General features: G+C 63.1%; 1 protein-coding gene across 4 annotated transcripts in view; it reads left to right on the top strand.

Moving 5' to 3' along the window:
• Window positions 1–20,097, top strand: part of LOC143792834 (uncharacterized) — a 50,097-nt gene that overhangs the window by 11,436 nt on the left and 18,564 nt on the right. Inside the window, exons 2-4 of one of the 4 annotated variants that reach the window (XR_013219931.1) lie at window positions 1,565–1,880; window positions 3,456–3,524; window positions 3,617–3,765. Coding sequence is in view for 2 of the 4 variants with exons in the window: in XM_077279352.1 (XP_077135467.1) it covers window positions 1,899–2,969 (1,071 nt within the window). In the remaining 2 variants the exon portion in view is untranslated. The other 3 variants (XR_013219932.1, XM_077279352.1, XM_077279351.1) reach the window with 3 other exon arrangements.

The raw sequence follows: 20,097 nt of genomic DNA, 5'->3' as shown, positions 1-20,097 counted from the left end.
ACGGCCTCCGACCGATGATAGGCTCTCACGGCCTCCGACCGATGATAGGCTCTCACGGCCTCCGACCGATGATAGGCTCTCACGGCCTCCGACCGATGATAGGCTCTCACGGCCTCCGACCGATGATAGGCTCTCACGGCCTCCGACCGATGATAGGCTCTCACGGCCTCCGACCGATGATAGGCTCTCACGGCCTCCGACCGCCTCCGACTGGTGCTCACGGCCTCCAATAGGCTCTCACGGCCTCCGACCGATGATAGGCTCTCACGACCTCCGACCGATGATAGGCTCTCACGGCCTCCGACCGATGATAGGCTCTCACGGCCTCCGACCGATGATAGGCACTAACGGCCTCCAACCGGCGCTCACGGCCTCCCACAGCCTCCGACTGGCGCTCACGGCCTCCGACCGATGATAGGCTCTCACGGCCTCCGACCGATGATAGGCTCTCACGGCCTCCGACCGATGATAGGCTCTCACGGCCTCCGACCGATGATAGGCTCTCACGGCCTCCGACCGATGATAGGCTCTCACGGCCTCCGACCGATGATAGGCTCTCACGGCCTCCGACCGATGATAGGCTCTCACGGCCTCCGACCGATGATAGGCTCTCACGGCCTCCGACCGATGATAGGCTCTCACGGCCTCCGACCGATGATAGGCTCTCACGGCCTCCGACCGATGATAGGCTCTCACGGCCTCCGACCGATGATAGGCTCTCACGGCCTCCGACCGATGATAGGCTCTCACGGCCTCCGACCGATGATAGGCTCTCACGGCCTCAGACGGCCTCCGACTGGTGCTCACGGCCTCCAATAGGCTCTCACGGCCTCCAATAGGCTCTCACGGCCTCCGACCGATGATAGGCTCTCACGGCCTCCGACCGATGATAGGCTCTCACGGCCTCCGACCGATGATAGGCTCTCACGGCCTCCGACCGATGATAGGCTCTCACGGCCTCCGACCGATGATAGGCTCTCACGGCCTCCGACCGATGATAGGCTCTCACGGCCTCCGACCGATGATAGGCTCTCACGGCCTCCGACCGATGATAGGCTCTCACGGCCTCCAATAGGCTCTCACGGCCTCCGACCGATGATAGGCTCTCACGGCCTCCGACCGAAGATAGGCTCTCACGGCCTCCGACCGATGATAGGCTCTCACGGCCTCCGACCGATGATAGGCTCTCACGGCCTCCGACCGATGATAGGCTCTCACGGCCTCCGACCGATGATAGGCTCTCACGGCCTCCGACCGATGATAGGCTCTCACGGCCTCCGACCGATGATAGGCTCTCACGGCCTCCGACCGATGATAGGCTCTCACGGCCTCCGACCGATGATAGGCTCTCACGGCCTCCCTTAGGCTGTTTCTGTAGGGGAAAGGGGAGGGGGAGCAGAGCTCAGCATATGGGGTCAACTGTGAGGGGCATGGCGGGGGTACAGGCAGTCCCTGTGGGGTCAGGGGAGGGTTAGGAGGCCTGTGTTGTTACTGCTATGAACACTAATTATAAAATACAATATTTCCCTTATTAATTATTATTTTTTATTTCCCTGTCTCTCAGTAGGTAACAGAGCGTCACCCACAGGAAGCTCTTGGGACAGTCGCCCGTTTGCTATGTGTCTGCTGGGAATATACGCTCATGGAAGAAGGGGTTAATGTACCAGTAGAATTTATAGGGCTTAGAATAAAAATTATTTAAAAATTCAATAATTTCCTTTTTTTTTCAAATAGGTAACAAGGCATCGTGGACACTGGCTCAAGAACTGGCGGGACAAGGACACCAAGTTTCCCTAACGGGTGACATCGCTATGGAGGAACACTGCTCTCCGGCCTCCATCATCATGTGGAGCAGCTAAGCCTCTTCATCCTCGGTTTGGGTAAGTGACAATCCATGTATGTATGGTCTAAGGAGCGGTCATGGCACATGTACATACATGTATGTGTATACATGTATATACAGTCAGCTGTCATGGCACTCGGGAAGTCACACCAGGGGGCTGTGTGGCTCTGTAGGCCTCTACATCACCACACAGCCCCTCTACACCAATCTACAGCCCCTCAGAGCCAGCATTCTCTGCCACCCAGAGTCAGCGTTCTCTGCCACCCAGGGTCAGCGTTCTCTGGCACCCAGGGTCAGCGTTCTCTGGCACCCAGGGTCTGCGTTCTCTGGCACCCAGGGTCTGCGTTCTCTGGCACCCAGGGTCTGCGTTCTCTGGCACCCAGGGTCTGCGTTCTCTGGCACCCAGGGTCTGCGTTCTCTGCCACCCAGGGTCTGCGTTCTCTGGCACCCAGGGTCTGCTTTCTCTGGCACCCAGGGTCTGCATTCTCTGGCACCCAGGGTCTGCATTCTCTGGCACCCAGGGTCTGCATTCTCTGGCACCCAGGGTCTGCATTCTCTGGCACCCAGGGTCTGCATTCTCTGGCACCCAGGGTCTGCATTCTCTGGCACCCAGGGTCTGCATTCTCTGGCACCCAGGGTCTGCATTCTCTGGCACCCAGGGTCTGCATTCTCTGGCACCCAGGGTCTGCATTCTCTGGCACTCTGGGCCAGCTTCCCGTCAGTGCCACACAGCCTCTACAGCACCATACCAGGCCCACATACTCACTCTGCCCCCTTTATTGGCTCCTGCAGCACGCCACAAGCTCTGCCACCCCAGGCCCTCAGTGACCCTCTTCCAGCCCTTGAGACCCTCCTCCAGCCCTTGAGACCCTCCTCCATCCCCTTACAGCCTCCTCCATCCCCTTACAGCCTCCTCCATCCCCTTACAGCCTCCTCCATCCCCTTACAGCCTCCTCCATCCCCAGACACCCTACTCCATCCCCAGACACCCTCCTCCATCCCCAGACACCCTCCTCCATCCCCAGACACCCTCCTCCATCCCCAGACACCCTCCTCCAGCCACAGACACCCTCCTCCAGCCACAGACACCCTCCTCCAGCCACTGACACCCTCCTCCAGCCACTGACACCCTCCTCCAGCCACTGACACCCTCCTCCAGCCACTGACACCCTCCTCCAGCCACTGACACCCTCCTCCAGCCACTGACACCCTCCTCCAGCCACTGACACCCTCCTCCAGCCACTGACACCCTCCTCAGTGTATGGGGGAACACTGCGGGGGAGACAGACTGTCCCTGGAGGGGGACAGTGAGCTGAGCGCAGTGTATGGGGGGGCACTGTGGGGGAGACAGGCTGTCCCTGGATGGGGACGGTGAGCTGAGCAAGGTGTATGGGGTCAGCTGTGGGGGGCACTGCGGGGAGGCTGGGTCCCTGCAGGGGGAGGTGAGGACAATGTATAGGGTCAGCTGTGGGGGGCATGGCGGGGTACAGGCGTTCCCTGTGGGGTAGGGGAGGGTTAGGGGGAGCTGAGCTCAGTCACTTTGCTGTGAACACTAATTATGAATGCAATATTTCCCTTATTAATTATTGTTCTTTCTTTCCCTGTCTCTCAGTAGGTAACACTTGGGACAGTCGCCCGCTCGCTGTGTGTCTGCTGGGAATATACGCTCGTGGAACAAGGGGTTAATATACCAGTAGAAATAATAGGGCTTAGAATAAAAATAATGTCAAAATTCAATAATTTCCTTTTTTTCCCTTTTTTTTTTTCCAATAGGTAACAAGGCATCGTGGACACTGGCTCAAGAACTGGCGGGACAAGGACACCAAGTTTCCTTAATGGACGACATCGCTATGGAGGAACACTGCTCTCCGGCCTCCATCATCATCATGTGGAGCAGCTAAGCCTCTTCATCCTCGGTTTGGGTAAGTGACAATCCATGTATGTATGGTCTAAGGATCGGTCATGGCACATGTACATACATGTATGTGTATACATGTATATACAGTCAGCTGTCATGACACTCGAGAAGTCACACCAGGGGGCTGTGTGGCTCTGTAGGCCTCTACATCACCACACAGCCCCTCTACACCAATCCACAGCCCCTCAGAGCCAGTATTCACAGCCCCTCAGAGCCAGCATTCTCTGCCACCCAGAGTCAGCGTTCTCTACCACCCAGGGTCAGCATTCTCTGCCACCCAGAGTCAGCGTTCTCTGCCACCCAGGGTCAGCGTTCTCTGCCACCCAGAGTCAGCGTTCTCTGCCACCCAGAGTCAGCGTTCTCTGCCACCCAGAGTCAACGTTCTCTGCCACCCAGAGTCAGCGTTCTCTGCCACCCAGAGTCAGCGTTCTCTGCCACCCAGAGTCAGCGTTCTCTGCCACCCAGAGTCAGCGTTCTCTGCCACCCAGAGTCAGCGTTCTCTGCCACCCAGAGTCAGCGTTCTCTGCCACCCAGAGTCAGCGTTCTCTGCCACCCAGAGTCAGCGTTCTCTGCCACCCAGAGTCAGCGTTCTCTGCCACCCAGGGTCCGCGTTCTCTGCCACCCAGGGTCAGCGTTCTCTGCCACCCAGGGTCAGCGTTCTCTGCCACCCAGGGTCAGCGTTCTCTGCCACCCAGGGTCAGCGTTCTCTGCCACCCAGGGTCAGCGTTCTCTGCCACCCAGGGTCAGCGTTCACTGCCACCCAGGGTCTGCATTCTGTGGCACCCAGGGTCTGCATTCTGTGGCACCCAGAGTCTGCATTCTGTGGCACCCAGGGTCAGCATTCTGTGGCACCCAGGGTCAGCATTCTGTGGCACCCAGGGTCTGCATTCTGTGGCACCCAGGGTCTGCATTCTGTGGCACCCAGGGTCTGCATTCTGTGGCACCCAGGGTCTGCATTCTGTGGCACCCAGGGTCTGCATTCTGTGGCACCCAGGGTCTGCATTCTGTGGCACCCAGGGTCTGCATTCTGTGGCACCCAGGGTCTGCATTCTGTGGCACCCAGGGTCTGCATTCTGTGGCACCCAGGGTCTGCATTCTGTGGCACCCAGGGTCTGCATTCTGTGGCACCCAGGGTCTGCATTCTGTGGCACCCAGGGTCTGCATTCTGTGGCACCCAGGGTCTGCATTCTGTGGCACCCAGGGTCTGCATTCTGTGGCACCCAGGGTCTGCATTCTGTGGCACCCAGGGTCTGCATTCTGTGGCACCCAGGGTCTGCATTCTGTGGCACCCAGGGTCTGCATTCTGTGGCACCCAGGGTCTGCATTCTGTGGCACCCAGGGTCTGCATTCTGTGGCACCCAGGGTCTGCATTCTGTGGCACCCAGGGTCTGCATTCTGTGGCACCCAGGGTCTGCATTCTGTGGCACCCAGGGTCTGCATTCTGTGGCACCCAGGGTCTGCATTCTGTGGCACCCAGGGTCTGCATTCTGTGGCACCCAGGGTCTGCATTCTGTGGCACCCAGGGTCTGCATTCTGTGGCACCCAGGGTCTGCATTCTGTGGCACCCAGGGTCTGCATTCTGTGGCACCCAGGGTCTGCATTCTGTGGCACCCAGGGTCTGCATTCTGTGGCACCCAGGGTCTGCATTCTGTGGCACCCAGGGTCTGCATTCTCTGGCACCCAGGGTCTGCATTCTGTGGCACCCAGGGTCTGCATTCTCTGGCACCCAGGGTCTGCATTCTCTGGCACCCAGGGTCTGCATTCTCTGGCACCCAGGGTCTGCATTCTCTGGCACCCAGGGTCTGCATTCTCTGGCACCCAGGGTCTGCATTCTCTGGCACCCAGGGTCTGCATTCTCTGCCACTCTGGGCCAGCATCCCCAGCCACTCTGGGCCAGCTTCCCGTCAGTGCCACACAGCCTCTACAGCACCATACCAGGCCCACATACTCACTCTGCCCCCTTTATTGCCTCCTGCAGCACGCCACAAGCTCTGCCACCCCAGGCCCTCAGTGACCCTCCTCCAGCCCTTGAGACCCTCCTCCAGCCCCTGACACCCTCCTCCATCCCCAGGCAGCCTCCTCCATCCCCAGGCAGCCTCCTCCATCCCCAGGCAGCCTCCTCCATCCCCAGGCAGCCTCCTCCATCCCCAGACAGCCTCCTCCATCCCCTGGCACCCTCCTCCATCCCCAGACAGCCTCCTCCATCCCCAGACAGCCTCCTCCATCCCCAGACAGCCTCCTCCATCCCCAGACAGCCTCCTCCATCCCCAGACAGCCTCCTCCATCCCCAGACAGCCTCCTCCATCCCCAGACAGCCTCCTCCATCCCCAGACAGCCTCCTCCATCCCCAGACAGCCTCCTCCATCCCCAGACAGCCTCCTCCATCCCCAGACAGCCTCCTCCATCCCCAGACAGCCTCCTCCATCCCCAGACAGCCTCCTCCATCCCCAGACAGCCTCCTCCTGCCCCTGACAGCCTCCTCTTGCCCCTGACAGCCTCCTCTTGCCCCTGACAGCCTCCTCTTGCCCCTGACAGCCTCCTCCATCCCCTGACACCCTCTCCAGCCTCTGAGACACTACTTATGACAAATGCAAGGTAAACCCAAATTTCGTCCCGCAAGAGGGACCGGAGTCCCACAGGTGGGACGGGAATCGGGTTTACCTTGCATTTGCCATATGTAGCGTCTGACAGCCTCCTCCAGCCGCTGACAGCCTCCTCCATCCCCAGACAGCCTCCTCCATCCCCAGACAGCCTCCTCCATCCCCAGACAGCCTCCTCCATCCCCAGACAGCCTCCTCCATCCCCAGACAGCCTCCTCCATCCCCAGACAGCCTCCTCCATCCCCAGACAGCCTCCTCCATCCCCAGACAGCCTCCTCCATCCCCAGACAGCCTCCTCCATCCCCAGACAGCCTCCTCCATCCCCAGACAGCCTCCTCTTGCCCCTGACAGCCTCCTCTTGCCCCTGACAGCCTCCTCTTGCCCCTGACAGCCTCCTCTTGCCCCTGACAGCCTCCTCCTGCCCCTGACAGCCTCCTCCTTCCCCTGACAGCCTCCTCCTTCCCCTGACAGCCTCCTCCATCCCCAGACAGCCTCCTCCATCCCCAGACAGCCTCCTCCATCCCCAGACAGCCTCCTCCTGCCCCTGACAGCCTCCTCCATCCCCAGACAGCCTCCTCCATCCCCAGACAGCCTCCTCCATCCCCAGACAGCCTCCTCCTGCCCCTGACAGCCTCCTCCTTCCCCAGACAGCCTCCTCCATCCCCAGACAGCCTCCTCCATCCCCAGACAGCCTCCTCCATCCCCAGACAGCCTCCTCCATCCCCAGACAGCCTCCTCCATCCCCAGACAGCCTCCTCTTGCCCCTGACAGCCTCCTCCTTCCCCAGACAGCCTCCTCCATGCCCTGACAGCCTCCTCCTGCCCATGACAGCCTCCTCCTGCCCATGACAGCCTCCTCCTGCCCATGACAGCCTCCTCCTGCCCATGACAGCCTCCTCCTGCCCATGACAGCCTCCTCCCTTCCCATGACAGCCTCCTCCTGCCCATGACAGCCTCCTCCTGCCCATGACAGCCTCATCCTGCCCCTGACAGCCTCCTCCATCCCCAGACAGCCTCCTCCATCCCCAGACAGCCTCCTCCATCCCCTGACAGCCTCCTCCCTGCCCATGACAGCCTCCTCCTGCCCCTGACAGCCTCCTCCTGCCCCTGACAGCCTCCTCCATCCCCAGACAGCCTCCTCCATCCCCAGACAGCCTCCTCCATCCCCAGACAGCCTCCTCCATCCCCAGACAGCCTCCTCCATCCCCAGACAGCCTCCTCCATCCCCAGACAGCCTCCTCCATCCCCAGACAGCCTCCTCCATCCCCAGACAGCCTCCTCCTTCCCCTGACAGCCTCCTCCTTCCCCTGACAGCCTCCTCCTTCCCCTGACAGCCTCCTCCTTCCCCTGACAGCCTCCTCCTTCCCCTGACAGCCTCCTCCATCCCCAGACAGCCTCCTCCATCCCCAGACAGCCTCCTCCTTCCCCTGACAGCCTCCTCCTTCCCCTGACAGCCTCCTCCTTCCCCTGACAGCCTCCTCCTGCCCCTGACAGCCTCCTCCTGCCCCTGACAGCCTCCTCCTGCCCCTGACAGCCTCCTCCTGGCCCTGACATCCTCCTCCTGGCCCTGACAGCCTCCTCCTGGCCCTGACAGCCTCCTCCTGCCCCTGACAGCCTCCTCCTGCCCCTGACAGCCTCCTCCTGCCCCTGACAGCCTCCTCCTGCCCCTGACAGCCTCCTCCTGCCCCTGACAGCCTCCTCCTGCCCCTGACACCCTCTCCAGCCTCTGAGACACTACTTATGACAAATGCAAGGTAAACCCGAATTTCATCCCGCAAGAGGGACCAGAGTCCCACAGGTGGGACGGGAATCGGGTTTACCTTGCATTTGCCATATGTAGCGTCTGACAGCCTCCTCCAGCCGCTGACAGCCTCCTCCATCCCCAGACAGCCTCCTCCATCCCCAGACAGCCTCCTCCATCCCCAGACAGCCTCCTCCATCCCCAGAGAGCCTCCTCCTGCCCCAGACAGCCTCCTCTTGCCCCTGACAGCCTCCTCCTGCCCCTGACAGCCTCCTCCTTCCCTTACAGCCTCCTCCATGCCCTGACAGCCTCCTCCTGCCCATGACAGCCTCCTCCTGCCCATGACAGCCTCCTCCTGCCCCTGACAGCCTCCTCCATCCCCAGACAGCCTCCTCCATCCCCAGACAGCCTCCTCCATCCCCAGACAGCCTCCTCCTGCCCCTGACAGCCTCCTCCATCCCCAGACAGCCTCCTCCATCCCCAGACAGCCTTCTCTTGCCCCTGACAGTCTCCTCCTTCCCCTGACAGCCTCCTCCTTCCCTTGACAGCCTCCTCCAGGCCCTGACAGCCTCCTCCATCCCCAGAAAGCCTCTTCCATCCCCAGACAGCCTCCTCCATCCCCAGACAGCCTCCTCCATCCCCAGACAGCCTCCTCCTGCCCCTGACAGCCTCCTCCATCCCCAGACAGCCTCCTCCTTCCCCTGACAGCCTCCTCCTTCCCCTGACAGCCTCCTCCATCCCCAGACAGCCTCCTCCTGCCCCTGACAGCCTCCTCCTGCCCCTGACAGCCTCCTCCATCCCCAGACAGCCTCCTCCTGCCCCTGACAGCCTCCTCCTGCCCCTGACAGCCTCCTCCTGCCACTGACAGCCTCCTCCTGCCCCTGACAGCCTCCTCCTGCCCCTGACAGCCTCCTCCATGCCCTGACAGCCTCCTCCTTCCCCAGAAAGCCTGCTCCATCCCCAGACAGCCTCCTCCATCCCCAGACAGCCTCCTCCATCCCCAGACAGCCTCCTCCTGCCCCTGACAGCCTCCTCCATCCCCAGACAGCCTCCTCTTGCCCCTGACAGCCTCCTCCTGCCCCTGACAGCCTCCTCCATGCCCTGACAGCCTCCTCCATGCCCTGACAGCCTCCTCCATCCCCAGACAGCCTCCTCCTGCCCCAGACAGCCTCCTCCTGCCCCAGACAGCCTCCTCCTGCCCCTGACAGCCTCCTCCTGCCCCTGACACCCTCTCCAGCCTCTGAGACACTACTTATGACAAATGCAAGGTAAACCCGAATTTCATCCCGCAAGAGGGACCAGAGTCCCACAGGTGGGACGGGAATCGGGTTTACCTTGCATTTGCCATATGTAGCGTCTGACAGCCTCCTCCAGCCGCTGACAGCCTCCTCCATCCCCAGACAGCCTCCTCCATCCCCAGACAGCCTCCTCCATCCCCAGACAGCCTCCTCCATCCCCAGACAGCCTCCTCCATCCCCAGACAGCCTCCTCCATCCCCAGACAGCCTCCTCCATCCCCAGACAGCCTCCTCCATCCCCAGACAGCCTCCTCTTGCCCCTGAGAGCCTCCTCCTTCCCCAGACAGCCTCCTCCATCCCCAGACAGCCTCCTCCATCCCCAGACAGCCTCTTCTTGCCCCTGACAGCCTCCTCCTTCCCCTGACAGCCTTCCCCTGACAGCCTCCTCCATGCCCTGACAGCCTCCTCCTGCCCATGACAGCCTCCTCCTGCCCCTGACAGCCTCCTCCATCCCCAGACAGCCTCCTCCATCCCCAGGCAGCCTCCTCCATCCCCAGACAGCCTCCTCCATCCCCAGACAGCCTCCTCCATCCCCAGACAGCCTCCTCCATCCCCAGACAGCCTCCTCCATCCCCAGACAGCCTCCTCCATCCCCAGACTGCCTCCTCCATCCCCAGACAGCCTCCTCTTGCCCCTGACAGCCTCCTCTTGCCCCTGACAGCCTCCTCTTGCCCCTGACAGCCTCCTCTTGCCCCTGACAGCCTCCTCCTGCCCATGACAGCCTCCTCCTGCCCCTGACAGCCTCCTCCTGCCCCTGACAGCCTCCTCCATCCCCAGACAGCCTCCACCATCCCCAGACAGCCTCCTCCTGCCCCTGACAGCCTCCTCCATCCCCAGACAGCCTCCTCCATCCCCAGACAGCCTCCTCCATCCCCAGACAGCCTCCTCCTGCCCCTGACAGCCTCCTCCATCCCCAGACAGCCTGCGCCTGCCCCTGACAGCCTGCTCCTGCCCCTGAGAGCCTCCTCCTGCCCCAGACAGCCTCCTCCTGCCCCAGACAGCCTCCTCCTGCCCCAGACAGCCTCCTCCTGCCCCTGACAGCCTCCTCCTGCCCCTGACAGCCTCCTCCTGCCCCTGACACCCTCTCCAGCCTCTGAGACACTACTTATGACAAATGCAAGGTAAACCCAAATTTCGTCCCGCAAGAGGGACCGGAGTCCCACAGGTGGGACGGGAATCGGGTTTACCTTGCATTTGCCATATGTAGCGTCTGACAGCCTCCTCCAGCCGCTGACAGCCTCCTCCATCCCCAGACAGCCTCCTCCATCCCCAGACAGCCTCCTCCATCCCCAGACGGCCTCCTCCATCCCCAGACAGCCTCCTCGATCCCCAGACAGCCTCCTCCATCCCCTCCATCCCCAGACAGCCTCCTCCATCCCCAGAGAGCCTCCTCCTGCCCCAGACAGCCTCCTCTTGCCCCTGACAGCCTCCTCCTGCCCCTGACAGCCTCCTCCTTCCCCTGACAGCCTCCTCCATGCCCTGACAGCCTCCTCCTGCCCATGACAGCCTCCTCCATCCCCAGACAGCCTCCTCCATCCCCAGACAGCCTCCTCCATCCCCAGACAGCCTCCTCCATCCCCAGACAGCCTCCTCCATCCCCAGACAGCCTCCTCCATCCCCAGACAGCCTCCTCCATCCCCAGACAGCCTCCTCCAGCCCCAGACAGCCTTCTCTTGCCCCAGACAGCCTTCTCTTGCCCCTGACAGCCTCCTCCTTCCCCTGACAGCCTCCTCCTTCCCCTGACAGCCTCCTCCTTCCCTTGACAGCCTCCTCCATGCCCTGACAGCCTCCTCCATCCCCAGAAAGCCTCCTCCATCCCCAGACAGCCTCCTCCATCCCCAGACAGCCTCCTCCATCCCCAGACAGCCTCCTCCATCCCCAGACAGCCTCCTCCTGCCCCTGACAGCCTCCTCCTGCCCCTGACAGCCTCCTCCTGCCCCTGACAGCCTCCTCCTTCCCCTGACAGCCTCCTCCATGCCCTGACAGCCTTCTCCATGCCCTGACAGCCTCCTCCATCCCCAGACAGCCTCCTCCATCCCCAGACAGCCTCCTCCTGCCCCTGACAGCCTCCTCCTGCCCCTGACAGCCTCCTCCATGCCCTGACAGCCTCCTCCTGCCCCTGACAGCCTCCTCCTGCCCCTGACAGCCTCCTCCATGCCCTGACAGCCTCCTCCATGCCCAGACAGCCTCCTCCATGCCCAGACAGCCTCCTCCATGCCCAGACAGCCTCCTCCATGCCCAGACAGCCTCCTCCATGCCCAGACAGCCTCCTCCATCCCCAGACAGCCTCCTCCATCCCCAGACAGCCTCCTCCATCCCCAGACAGCCTCCTCCATCCCCAGACAGCCTCCTCCTTCCCCTGACAGCCTCCTCCTTCCCCTGACAGCCTCCTCCTGCCCCTGACAGCCTCCTCCTGCCCCTGACAGCCTCCTCCTGCCCCTGACAGCCTCCTCCTGCCCCTGACAAGCCTCCTCCTGCCCCTGACAACCTCCTCCTGCCCCTGACACCCTCTCCAGCCTCTGAGACACTACTTATGACAAATGCAAGGTAAACCCGAATTTCATCCCGCAAGAGGGACCAGAGTCCCACAGGTGGGATGGGAATCGGGTTTACCTTGCATTTGCCATATGTAGCGTCTGACAGCCGCTGACAGCCTCCTCCATCCCCAGACAGCCTCCTCCATCCCCAGACAGCCTCCTCTTGCCCCTGAGAGCCTCCTCCTGCCCCAGACAGCCTCCTCCATCCCCAGACAGCCTCCTCCATCCCCAGACAGCCTCCTCTTGCCCCTGACAGCCTCCTCCTTCCCCTGACAGCCTCCTCCTTCCCCTGACAGCCTCCTCCATCCCCAGACAGCCTCCTCTTGCCCCTGACAGCCTCCTCCTGCCCCTGACAGCCTCCTCCATCCCCAGACAGCCTCCTCCATCCCCAGACAGCCTCCTCCATCCCCAGACAGCCTCCTCCATCCCCAGACAGCCTCCTCCATCCCCAGACAGCCTCCTCCATCCCCAGACAGCCTCCTCCTTCCCCTGACAGCCTCCTCCTTCCCCTGACAGCCTCCTCCATCCCCAGACAGCCTCCTCCATCCCCAGACAGCCTCCTCCATCCCCAGACAGCCTCCTCCATCCCCAGACAGCCTCCTCCATCCCCAGACAGCCTCCTCCATCCCCAGACAGCCTCCTCCATCCCCAGACAGCCTCCTCCATTCCCAGACAGCCTCCTCTTGCCCCTGACAGCCTCCTCCTGCCCCTGACAGCCTCCTCCATCCCCTGACAGCCTCCTACATGCCCTGACAGCCTCCTCTTGCCCCTGACAGCCTCCTCCTTCCCCTGACAGCCTCCTCCTTCCCCTGACAGCCTGCTCCTTCCCCTGACAGCCTCCTCTTGCCCCTGACAGCCTCCTCCTGCCCCTGACAGCCTCCTCCATGCCCAGACAGCCTCCTCCATGCCCAGACAGCCTCCTCCATGCCCAGACAGCCTCCTCCATCCCCAGACAGCCTCCTCCATCCCCAGACAGCCTCCTCCATTCCCAGACAGCCTGCGCCTGCCCCTGACAGCCTGCTCCTGCCCCTGAGAGCCTCCTCCTGCCCCTGAGAGCCTCCTCCTGCCCCTGAGAGCCTCCTCCTGCCCCTGAGAGCCTCCTCCTGCCCCAGACAGCCTCTTCCTGCCCCAGACAGCCTCCTCCTGCCCCTGACAGCCTCCTCCATCCCCAGACAGCCTCCTCCATCCCCAGACAGCCTCCTCCATCCCCAGACAGCCTCCTCCATCCCCAGACAGCCTCCTCCATCCCCAGACAGCCTCCTCCATCCCCAGACAGCCTCCTCCATCCCCAGACAGCCTCCTCCATCCCCAGACAGCCTCCTCCATCCCCAGACAGCCTCCTCTTGCCCCTGAGAGCCTCCTCCTGCCCCAGACAGCCTCCTCCATCCCCAGACAGCCTCCTCCATCCCCAGACAGCCTCCTCCATCCCCAGACAGCCTCCTCCATCCCCAGACAGCCTCCTCCATCCCCAGACAGCCTCCTCCTGCCCCTGACAGCCTCCTCCTGCCCCTGACAGCCTCCTCCTGCCCCTGACAGCCTCCTCCATCCCCAGACAGCCTCCTCCATCCCCAGACAGCCTCCTCCATCCCCAGACAGCCTCCTCCTGCCCCTGACAGCCTCCTCCATCCCCTGAGAGCCTCCTTCTGCCCCAGACAGCCTCCTCCTGCCCCTGACAGCCTCCTCCTGCCCCTGACAGCCTCCTCCTGCCCCTGACAGCCTCCTCCTGCCCCTGACAGCCTCCTCCTGCCCCTGACAGCCTCCTCCATGCCCTGACAGCCTCCTCCTGCCCATGACAGCCTCCTCCTGCCCATGACAGCCTCCTCCTGCCCCTGACAGCCTCCTCCATCCCCAGACAGCCTCCTCCATCCCCAGACAGCCTCCTCCATCCCCAGACAGCCTCCTCCATCCCCAGACAGCCTCCTCCATCCCCAGACAGCCTCCTCCATCCCCAGACAGCCTTCTCTTGCCCTTGACAGCCTCCTCCTTCCCCTGACAGCCTCCTCCTTCCCTTGACAGCCTCCTCCATGCCCTGACAGCCTCCTCCATCCCCAGAAAGCCTCCTCCATCCCCAGACAGCCTCCTCCTTTATCCCCAGACAGCCTCCTCCTTTATCCCCAGACAGCCTCCTCCTTTATCCCCAGACAGCCTCCTCCTTTATCCCCAGACAGCCTCCTCCTGCCCCTGACAGCCTCCTCCATCCCCAGACAGCCTCCTCCATCCCCAGACAGCCTCCTCCTGCCCCTGACAGCCTCCTCCTGCCCCTGACAGCCTCCTCCTGCCCCTGACAGCCTCCTCCATGCCCAGACAGCCTCCTCCATGCCCAGACAGCCTCCTCCATGCCCAGACAGCCTCCTCCTGCCCCTGACAGCCTCCTCCTGCCCCTGACAGCCTGCGCCTGCCCCTGACAGCCTGCGCCTGCCCCTGACAGCCTGCTCCTGCCCCTGACAGCCTGCTCCTTCCCCTGACAGCCTCCTCCTGCCCCTGACAGCCTCCTCCTGCCCCTGACAGCCTCCTCCTGCCCCTGACAGCCTCCTCCTGCCCCTGAGACACTACTTATGACAAATGCAAGGTAAACCCGAATTTCATCCCGCAAGAGGGACCAGAGTCCCACAGGTGGGACGGGAGTCGGGTTTACCTTGCATTTGCCATATGTAGCGTCTGACAGCCTCCTCCAGCCGCTGACAGCCTCCTCCTGCCCATGACAGCCTCCTCCTGCCCCTGACAGCCTCCTCCATCCCCAGACAGCCTCCTCCTTCCCCAGACAGCCTCCTCCATCCCCAGACAGCCTCCTCCTGCCCCTGACAGCCTTCTCTTGCCCCTGACAGCCTCCTCCTTCCCCTGACAGCCTCCCCCATGCTCTGACAGCCTCCTCCATCCCCAGAAAGCCTCCTCCATCCCCAGACAGCCTCCTCAATCCCCAGAGAGCCTCCTCCATCCCCAGACAGCCTCCTCCTGCCCCTGACAGCCTCCTCCATCCCCAGACAGCCTCCTCCTGCCCCTGACAGCCTCCTCCTTCCCCTGACAGCCTCCTCCTTCCCCTGACAGCCTCCTCCTGCCCCTGACAGCCTCCTCCTGCCCCTGACAGCCTCCTCCTGCCCATGACAGCCTCCTCCTGCCCATGACAGCCTCCTCCTGCCCATGACAGCCTCCTCCTGCCCCTGACAGCCTCCTCCTGCCCCTGACAGCCTCCTCCTGCCCATGACAGCCTCCTCCTGCCCATGACAGCCTCCTCCTGCCCATGACAGCCTCCTCCTGCCCCTGACAGCCTCCTCCATCCCCAGACAGCCTCCTCCTGCCCCTGACAGCCTCCTCCATCCCCAGACAGCCTCCTCTTGCCCCTGACAGCCTCCTCTTGCCCCTGACAGCCTCCTCCATCCCCAGACAGCCTCCTCCATCCCCAGACAGCCTCCTCCATCCCCAGACAGCCTCCTCCATCCCCAGACAGCCTCCTCCATCCCCAGACAGCCTCCTCCATCCCCAGACAGCCTCCTCCATCCCCAGACAGCCTCCTCCATCCCCAGACAGCCTCCTCCTGCCCATGACAGCCTCCTCCTGCCCATGACAGCCTCCTCCTGCCCATGACAGCCTCCTCCATCCCCAGACAGCCTCCTCCATCCCCAGACAGCCTCCTCCATCCCCAGACAGCCTGCGCCTGCCCCAGACAGCCTCCTCCTGCCCCAGACAGCCTCCTCCTGCCCCAGACAGCCTCCTCCTGCCCCAGACAGCCTCCTCCTGCCCCAGACAGCCTCCTCCTGCCCCTGACAGCCTCCTCCTGCCCCTGACAGCCTCCTCCTGCCCCTGACAGCCTCCTCCTGCCCCTGACAGCCTCCTCCTGCCCCTGACAGCCTCCTCCTGCCCCTGACAGCCTCCTCCTGCCCCTGACAGCCTCCTCCTGCCCCTGACAGCCTCCTCCTGCCCCTGACAGCCTCCTCCTGCCCCTGACACCCTCTCCAGCCTCTGAGACACTACTTATGACAAATGCAAGGTAAACCCAAATTTCGTCCCGCAAGAGGGACCGGAGTCCCACAGGTGGGACGGGAATCGGGTTTACCTTGCATTTGCCATATGTAGCGTCTGACAGCCTCCTCCAGCCGCTGACAGCCTCCTCCATCCCCAGACAGCCTCCTCCATCCCCAGACAGCCTCCTCCATCCCCAGACAGCCTCCTCCATCCCCAGACGGCCTCCTCCAACCCCAGACGGCCTCCTCCATCCCCAGAGAGCCTCCTCCTACCCCAGACAGCCTCCTCTTGCCCCTGACAGCCTCCTCTTGCCCCTGACAGCCTCCTCCTTCCCCTGACAGCCTCCTCCATGCCCTGACAGCCTCCTCCTGCCCATGACAGCCTCCTCCTGCCCATGACAGCCTCCTCCTGCCCATGACAGCCTCCTCCTGCCCCTGACAGCCTCCTCCATCCCCAGATAGCCTCCTCCATCCCCAGACAGCCTCCTCCATCCCCAGACAGCCTCCTCCATCCCCAGACAGCCTCCTCCATCCCCAGACAGCCTCCTCCATCCCCAGACAGCCTCCTCCATCCCCAGACAGCCTTCTCTTGCCCCTGACAGCCTCCTCCTTCCCTTGACAGCCTCCTCCATGCCCTGACAGCCTCCTCCATCCCCAGAAAGCCTCCTCCATCCCCAGACAGCCTCCTCCATCCCCAGACAGCCTCCTCCATCCCCAGACAGCCTCCTCCTGCCCCTGACAGCCTCCTCCATCCCCAGACAGCCTCCTCCATCCCCAGACAGCCTCCTCCATCCCCAGACAGCCTCCTCCATCCCCAGACAGCCTCCTCCATCCCCAGACAGCCTCCTCCATCCCCAGACAGCCTCCTCCATCCCCAGACAGCCTCCTCCATCCCCAGACAGCCTCCTCCATCCCCAGACAGCCTCCTCCATCCCCAGACAGCCTCCTCCATCCCCAGACAGCCTCCTCCATCCCCTGACAGCCTGCTCCTGCCCCTGAGAGCCTCCTCCTGCCCCAGACAGCCTCCTCCTGCCCCTGACAGCCTCCTCCTGCCCCTGACAGCCTCCTCCTGCCCCTGACAGCCTCCTCCTGCCCCTGACACCCTCTCCAGCCTCTGAGACACTACTTATGACAAATGCAAGGTAAACCCAAATTTCGTCCCGCAAGAGGGACCGGAGTCCCACAGGTGGGACGGGAATCGGGTTTACCTTGCATTTGCCATATGTAGCGTCTGACAGCCTCCTCCAGCCGCTGACAGCCTCCTCCATCCCCAGACAGCCTCCTCCATCCCCAGACAGCCTCCTCCTGCCCCAGACAGCCTCCTCCTGCCCCAGACAGCCTCATCTTGCCCCTGACAGCCTCCTCCTGCCCCTGACAGCCTCCTCCTGCCTCTGACAGCCTCCTCCATGCCCTGACAGCCTCCTCCTGCCCATGACAGCCTCCTCCTGCCCATGACAGCCTCCTCCTGCCCATGACAGCCTCCTCCTGCCCATGACAGCCTCCTCCTGCCCATGACAGCCTCCTCCTGCCCATGACAGCCTCCTCCATCCCCAGACAGCCTCCTCCATCCCCAGACAGCCTCCTCCATCCCCAGACAGCCTCCTCCTTCCCCTGACAGCCTCCTCCTTCCCCTGACAGCCTCCTCCTTCCCCTGACAGCCTCCTCCATCCCCAGACAGCCTCCTCCTTCCCCTGACAGCCTCCTCCTTCCCCTGACAGCCTCCTCCTTCCCCTGACAGCCTCCTCCTGCCCCTGACAGCCTCCTCCTGCCCCTGACAGCCTCCTCCTGGCCCTGACAGCCTCCTCCTGGCCCTGACAGCCTCCTCCTGGCCCTGACATCCTCCTCCTGGCCCTGACAGCCTCCTCCTGCCCCTGACAGCCTCCTCCTGCCCCTGACAGCCTCCTCCTGCCCCTGACAGCCTCCTCCTGCCCCTGACAGCCTCCTCCTGCCCCTGACACCCTCTCCAGCCTCTGAGACACTACTTATGACAAATGCAAGGTAAACCCGAATTTCATCCCGCAAGAGGGACCAGAGTCCCACAGGTGGGACGGGAATCGGGTTTACCTTGCATTTGCCATATGTAGCGTCTGACAGCCTCCTCCAGCCGCTGACAGCCTCCTCCATCCCCAGACAGCCTCCTCCATCCCCAGACAGCCTCCTCCATCCCCAGACAGCCTCCTCCATCCCCAGACAGCCTCCTCCATCCCCAGAGAGCCTCCTCCTGCCCCAGACAGCCTCCTCTTGCCCCTGACAGCCTCCTCCTGCCCCTGACAGCCTCCTCCTGCCCCTGACAGCCTCCTCCTTCCCTTACAGCCTCCTCCATGCCCTGACAGCCTCCTCCTGCCCATGACAGCCTCCTCCTGCCCATGACAGCCTCCTCCTGCCCCTGACAGCCTCCTCCATCCCCAGACAGCCTCCTCCATCCCCAGACAGCCTCCTCCATCCCCAGACAGCCTCCTCCTGCCCCTGACAGCCTCCTCCTGCCCCTGACAGCCTCCTCCATCCCCAGACAGCCTCCTCCATCCCCAGACAGCCTTCTCTTGCCCCTGACAGTCTCCTCCTTCCCCTGACAGCCTCCTCCTTCCCTTGACAGCCTCCTCCAGGCCCTGACAGCCTCCTCCATCCCCAGAAAGCCTCTTCCATCCCCAGACAGCCTCCTCCATCCCCAGACAGCCTCCTCCATCCCCAGACAGCCTCCTCCTGCCCCTGACAGCCTCCTCCTGCCCCTGACAGCCTCCTCCATCCCCAGACAGCCTCCTCCTGCCCCTGACAGCCTCCTCCATCCCCAGACAGCCTCCTCCATCCCCAGACAGCCTCCTCCATCCCCAGACAGCCTCCTCCATCCCCAGACAGCCTCCTCCATCCCCAGACAGCCTCCTCCATCCCCAGACAGCCTCCTCCATCCCCAGACAGCCTCCTCCATCCCCAGACAGCCTCCTCTTGCCCCTGACAGCCTCCTCTTGCCCCTGACAGCCTCCTCCTTCCCCTGACAGCCTCCTCCTTCCCCTGACAGCCTCCTCCTTCCCCTGACAGCCTCCTCCTGCCCCTGACAGCCTCCTCCATCCCCAGACAGCCTCCTCCATCCCCAGACAGCCTCCTCCATCCCCAGACAGCCTCCTCCTGCCCCTGACAGCCTCCTCCATCCCCAGACAGCCTCCTCCTGCCCCTGACAGCCTCCTCCATGCCCTGACAGCCTCCTCCATCCCCAGACAGCCTCCTCCATCCCCAGACAGCCTCCTCCATCCCCAGACAGCCTCCTCCATCCCCAGACAGCCTCCTCCTGCCCCTGACAGCCTCCTCCATGCCCTGACAGCCTCCTCCATGCCCAGACAGCCTCCTCCATGCCCAGACAGCCTCCTCCATCCCCAGACAGCCTCCTCCATCCCCAGACAGCCTCCTCCATCCCCAGACAGCCTCCTCCATCCCCAGACAGCCTCCTCCATCCCCAGACAGCCTCCTCCATCCCCTGACAGCCTCCTCCTTCCCCTGACAGCCTCCTCCTGCCCCTGACAGCCTCCTCCTGCCACTGACAGCCTCCTCCTGCCCCTGACAGCCTCCTCCTGCCCCTGACAGCCTCCTCCATGCCCTGACAGCCTCCTCCTTCCCCAGAAAGCCTCCTCCATCCCCAGACAGCCTCCTCCTGCCCCTGACAGCCTCCTCCATCCCCAGACAGCCTCCTCTTGCCCCTGACAGCCTCCTCCTGCCCCTGACAGCCTCCTCCATGCCCTGACAGCCTCCTCCATGCCCTGACAGCCTCCTCCATCCCCAGACAGCCTCCTCCTGCCCCAGACAGCCTCCTCCTGCCCCAGACAGCCTCCTCCTGCCCCAGACAGCCTCCTCCTGCCCCTGACAGCCTCCTCCTGCCCCTGACAGCCTCCTCCTGCCCCTGACAGCCTCCTCCATCCCCAGACAGCCTCCTCCTGCCCCTGACACCCTCTCCAGCCTCTGAGACACTACTTATGACAAATGCAAGGTAAACCCGAATTTCATCCCGCAAGAGGGACCAGAGTCCCACAGGTGGGACGGGAATCGGGTTTACCTTGCATTTGCCATATGTAGCGTCTGACAGCCTCCTCCAGCCGCTGACAGCCTCCTCCATCCCCAGACAGCCTCCTCCATCCCCAGACAGCCTCCTCCATCCCCAGACAGCCTCCTCCATCCCCAGACAGCCTCCTCCATCCCCAGACAGCCTCCTCCATCCCC

The sequence above is a fragment of the Ranitomeya variabilis genome, unplaced genomic scaffold (genome assembly GCF_051348905.1).
Source record: "Ranitomeya variabilis isolate aRanVar5 unplaced genomic scaffold, aRanVar5.hap1 Scaffold_89, whole genome shotgun sequence".
In the NCBI taxonomy this organism is placed as follows: Eukaryota; Metazoa; Chordata; class Amphibia; order Anura; family Dendrobatidae; genus Ranitomeya; species Ranitomeya variabilis.
This window is presented reverse-complemented; position numbering and strand designations above follow the sequence as displayed.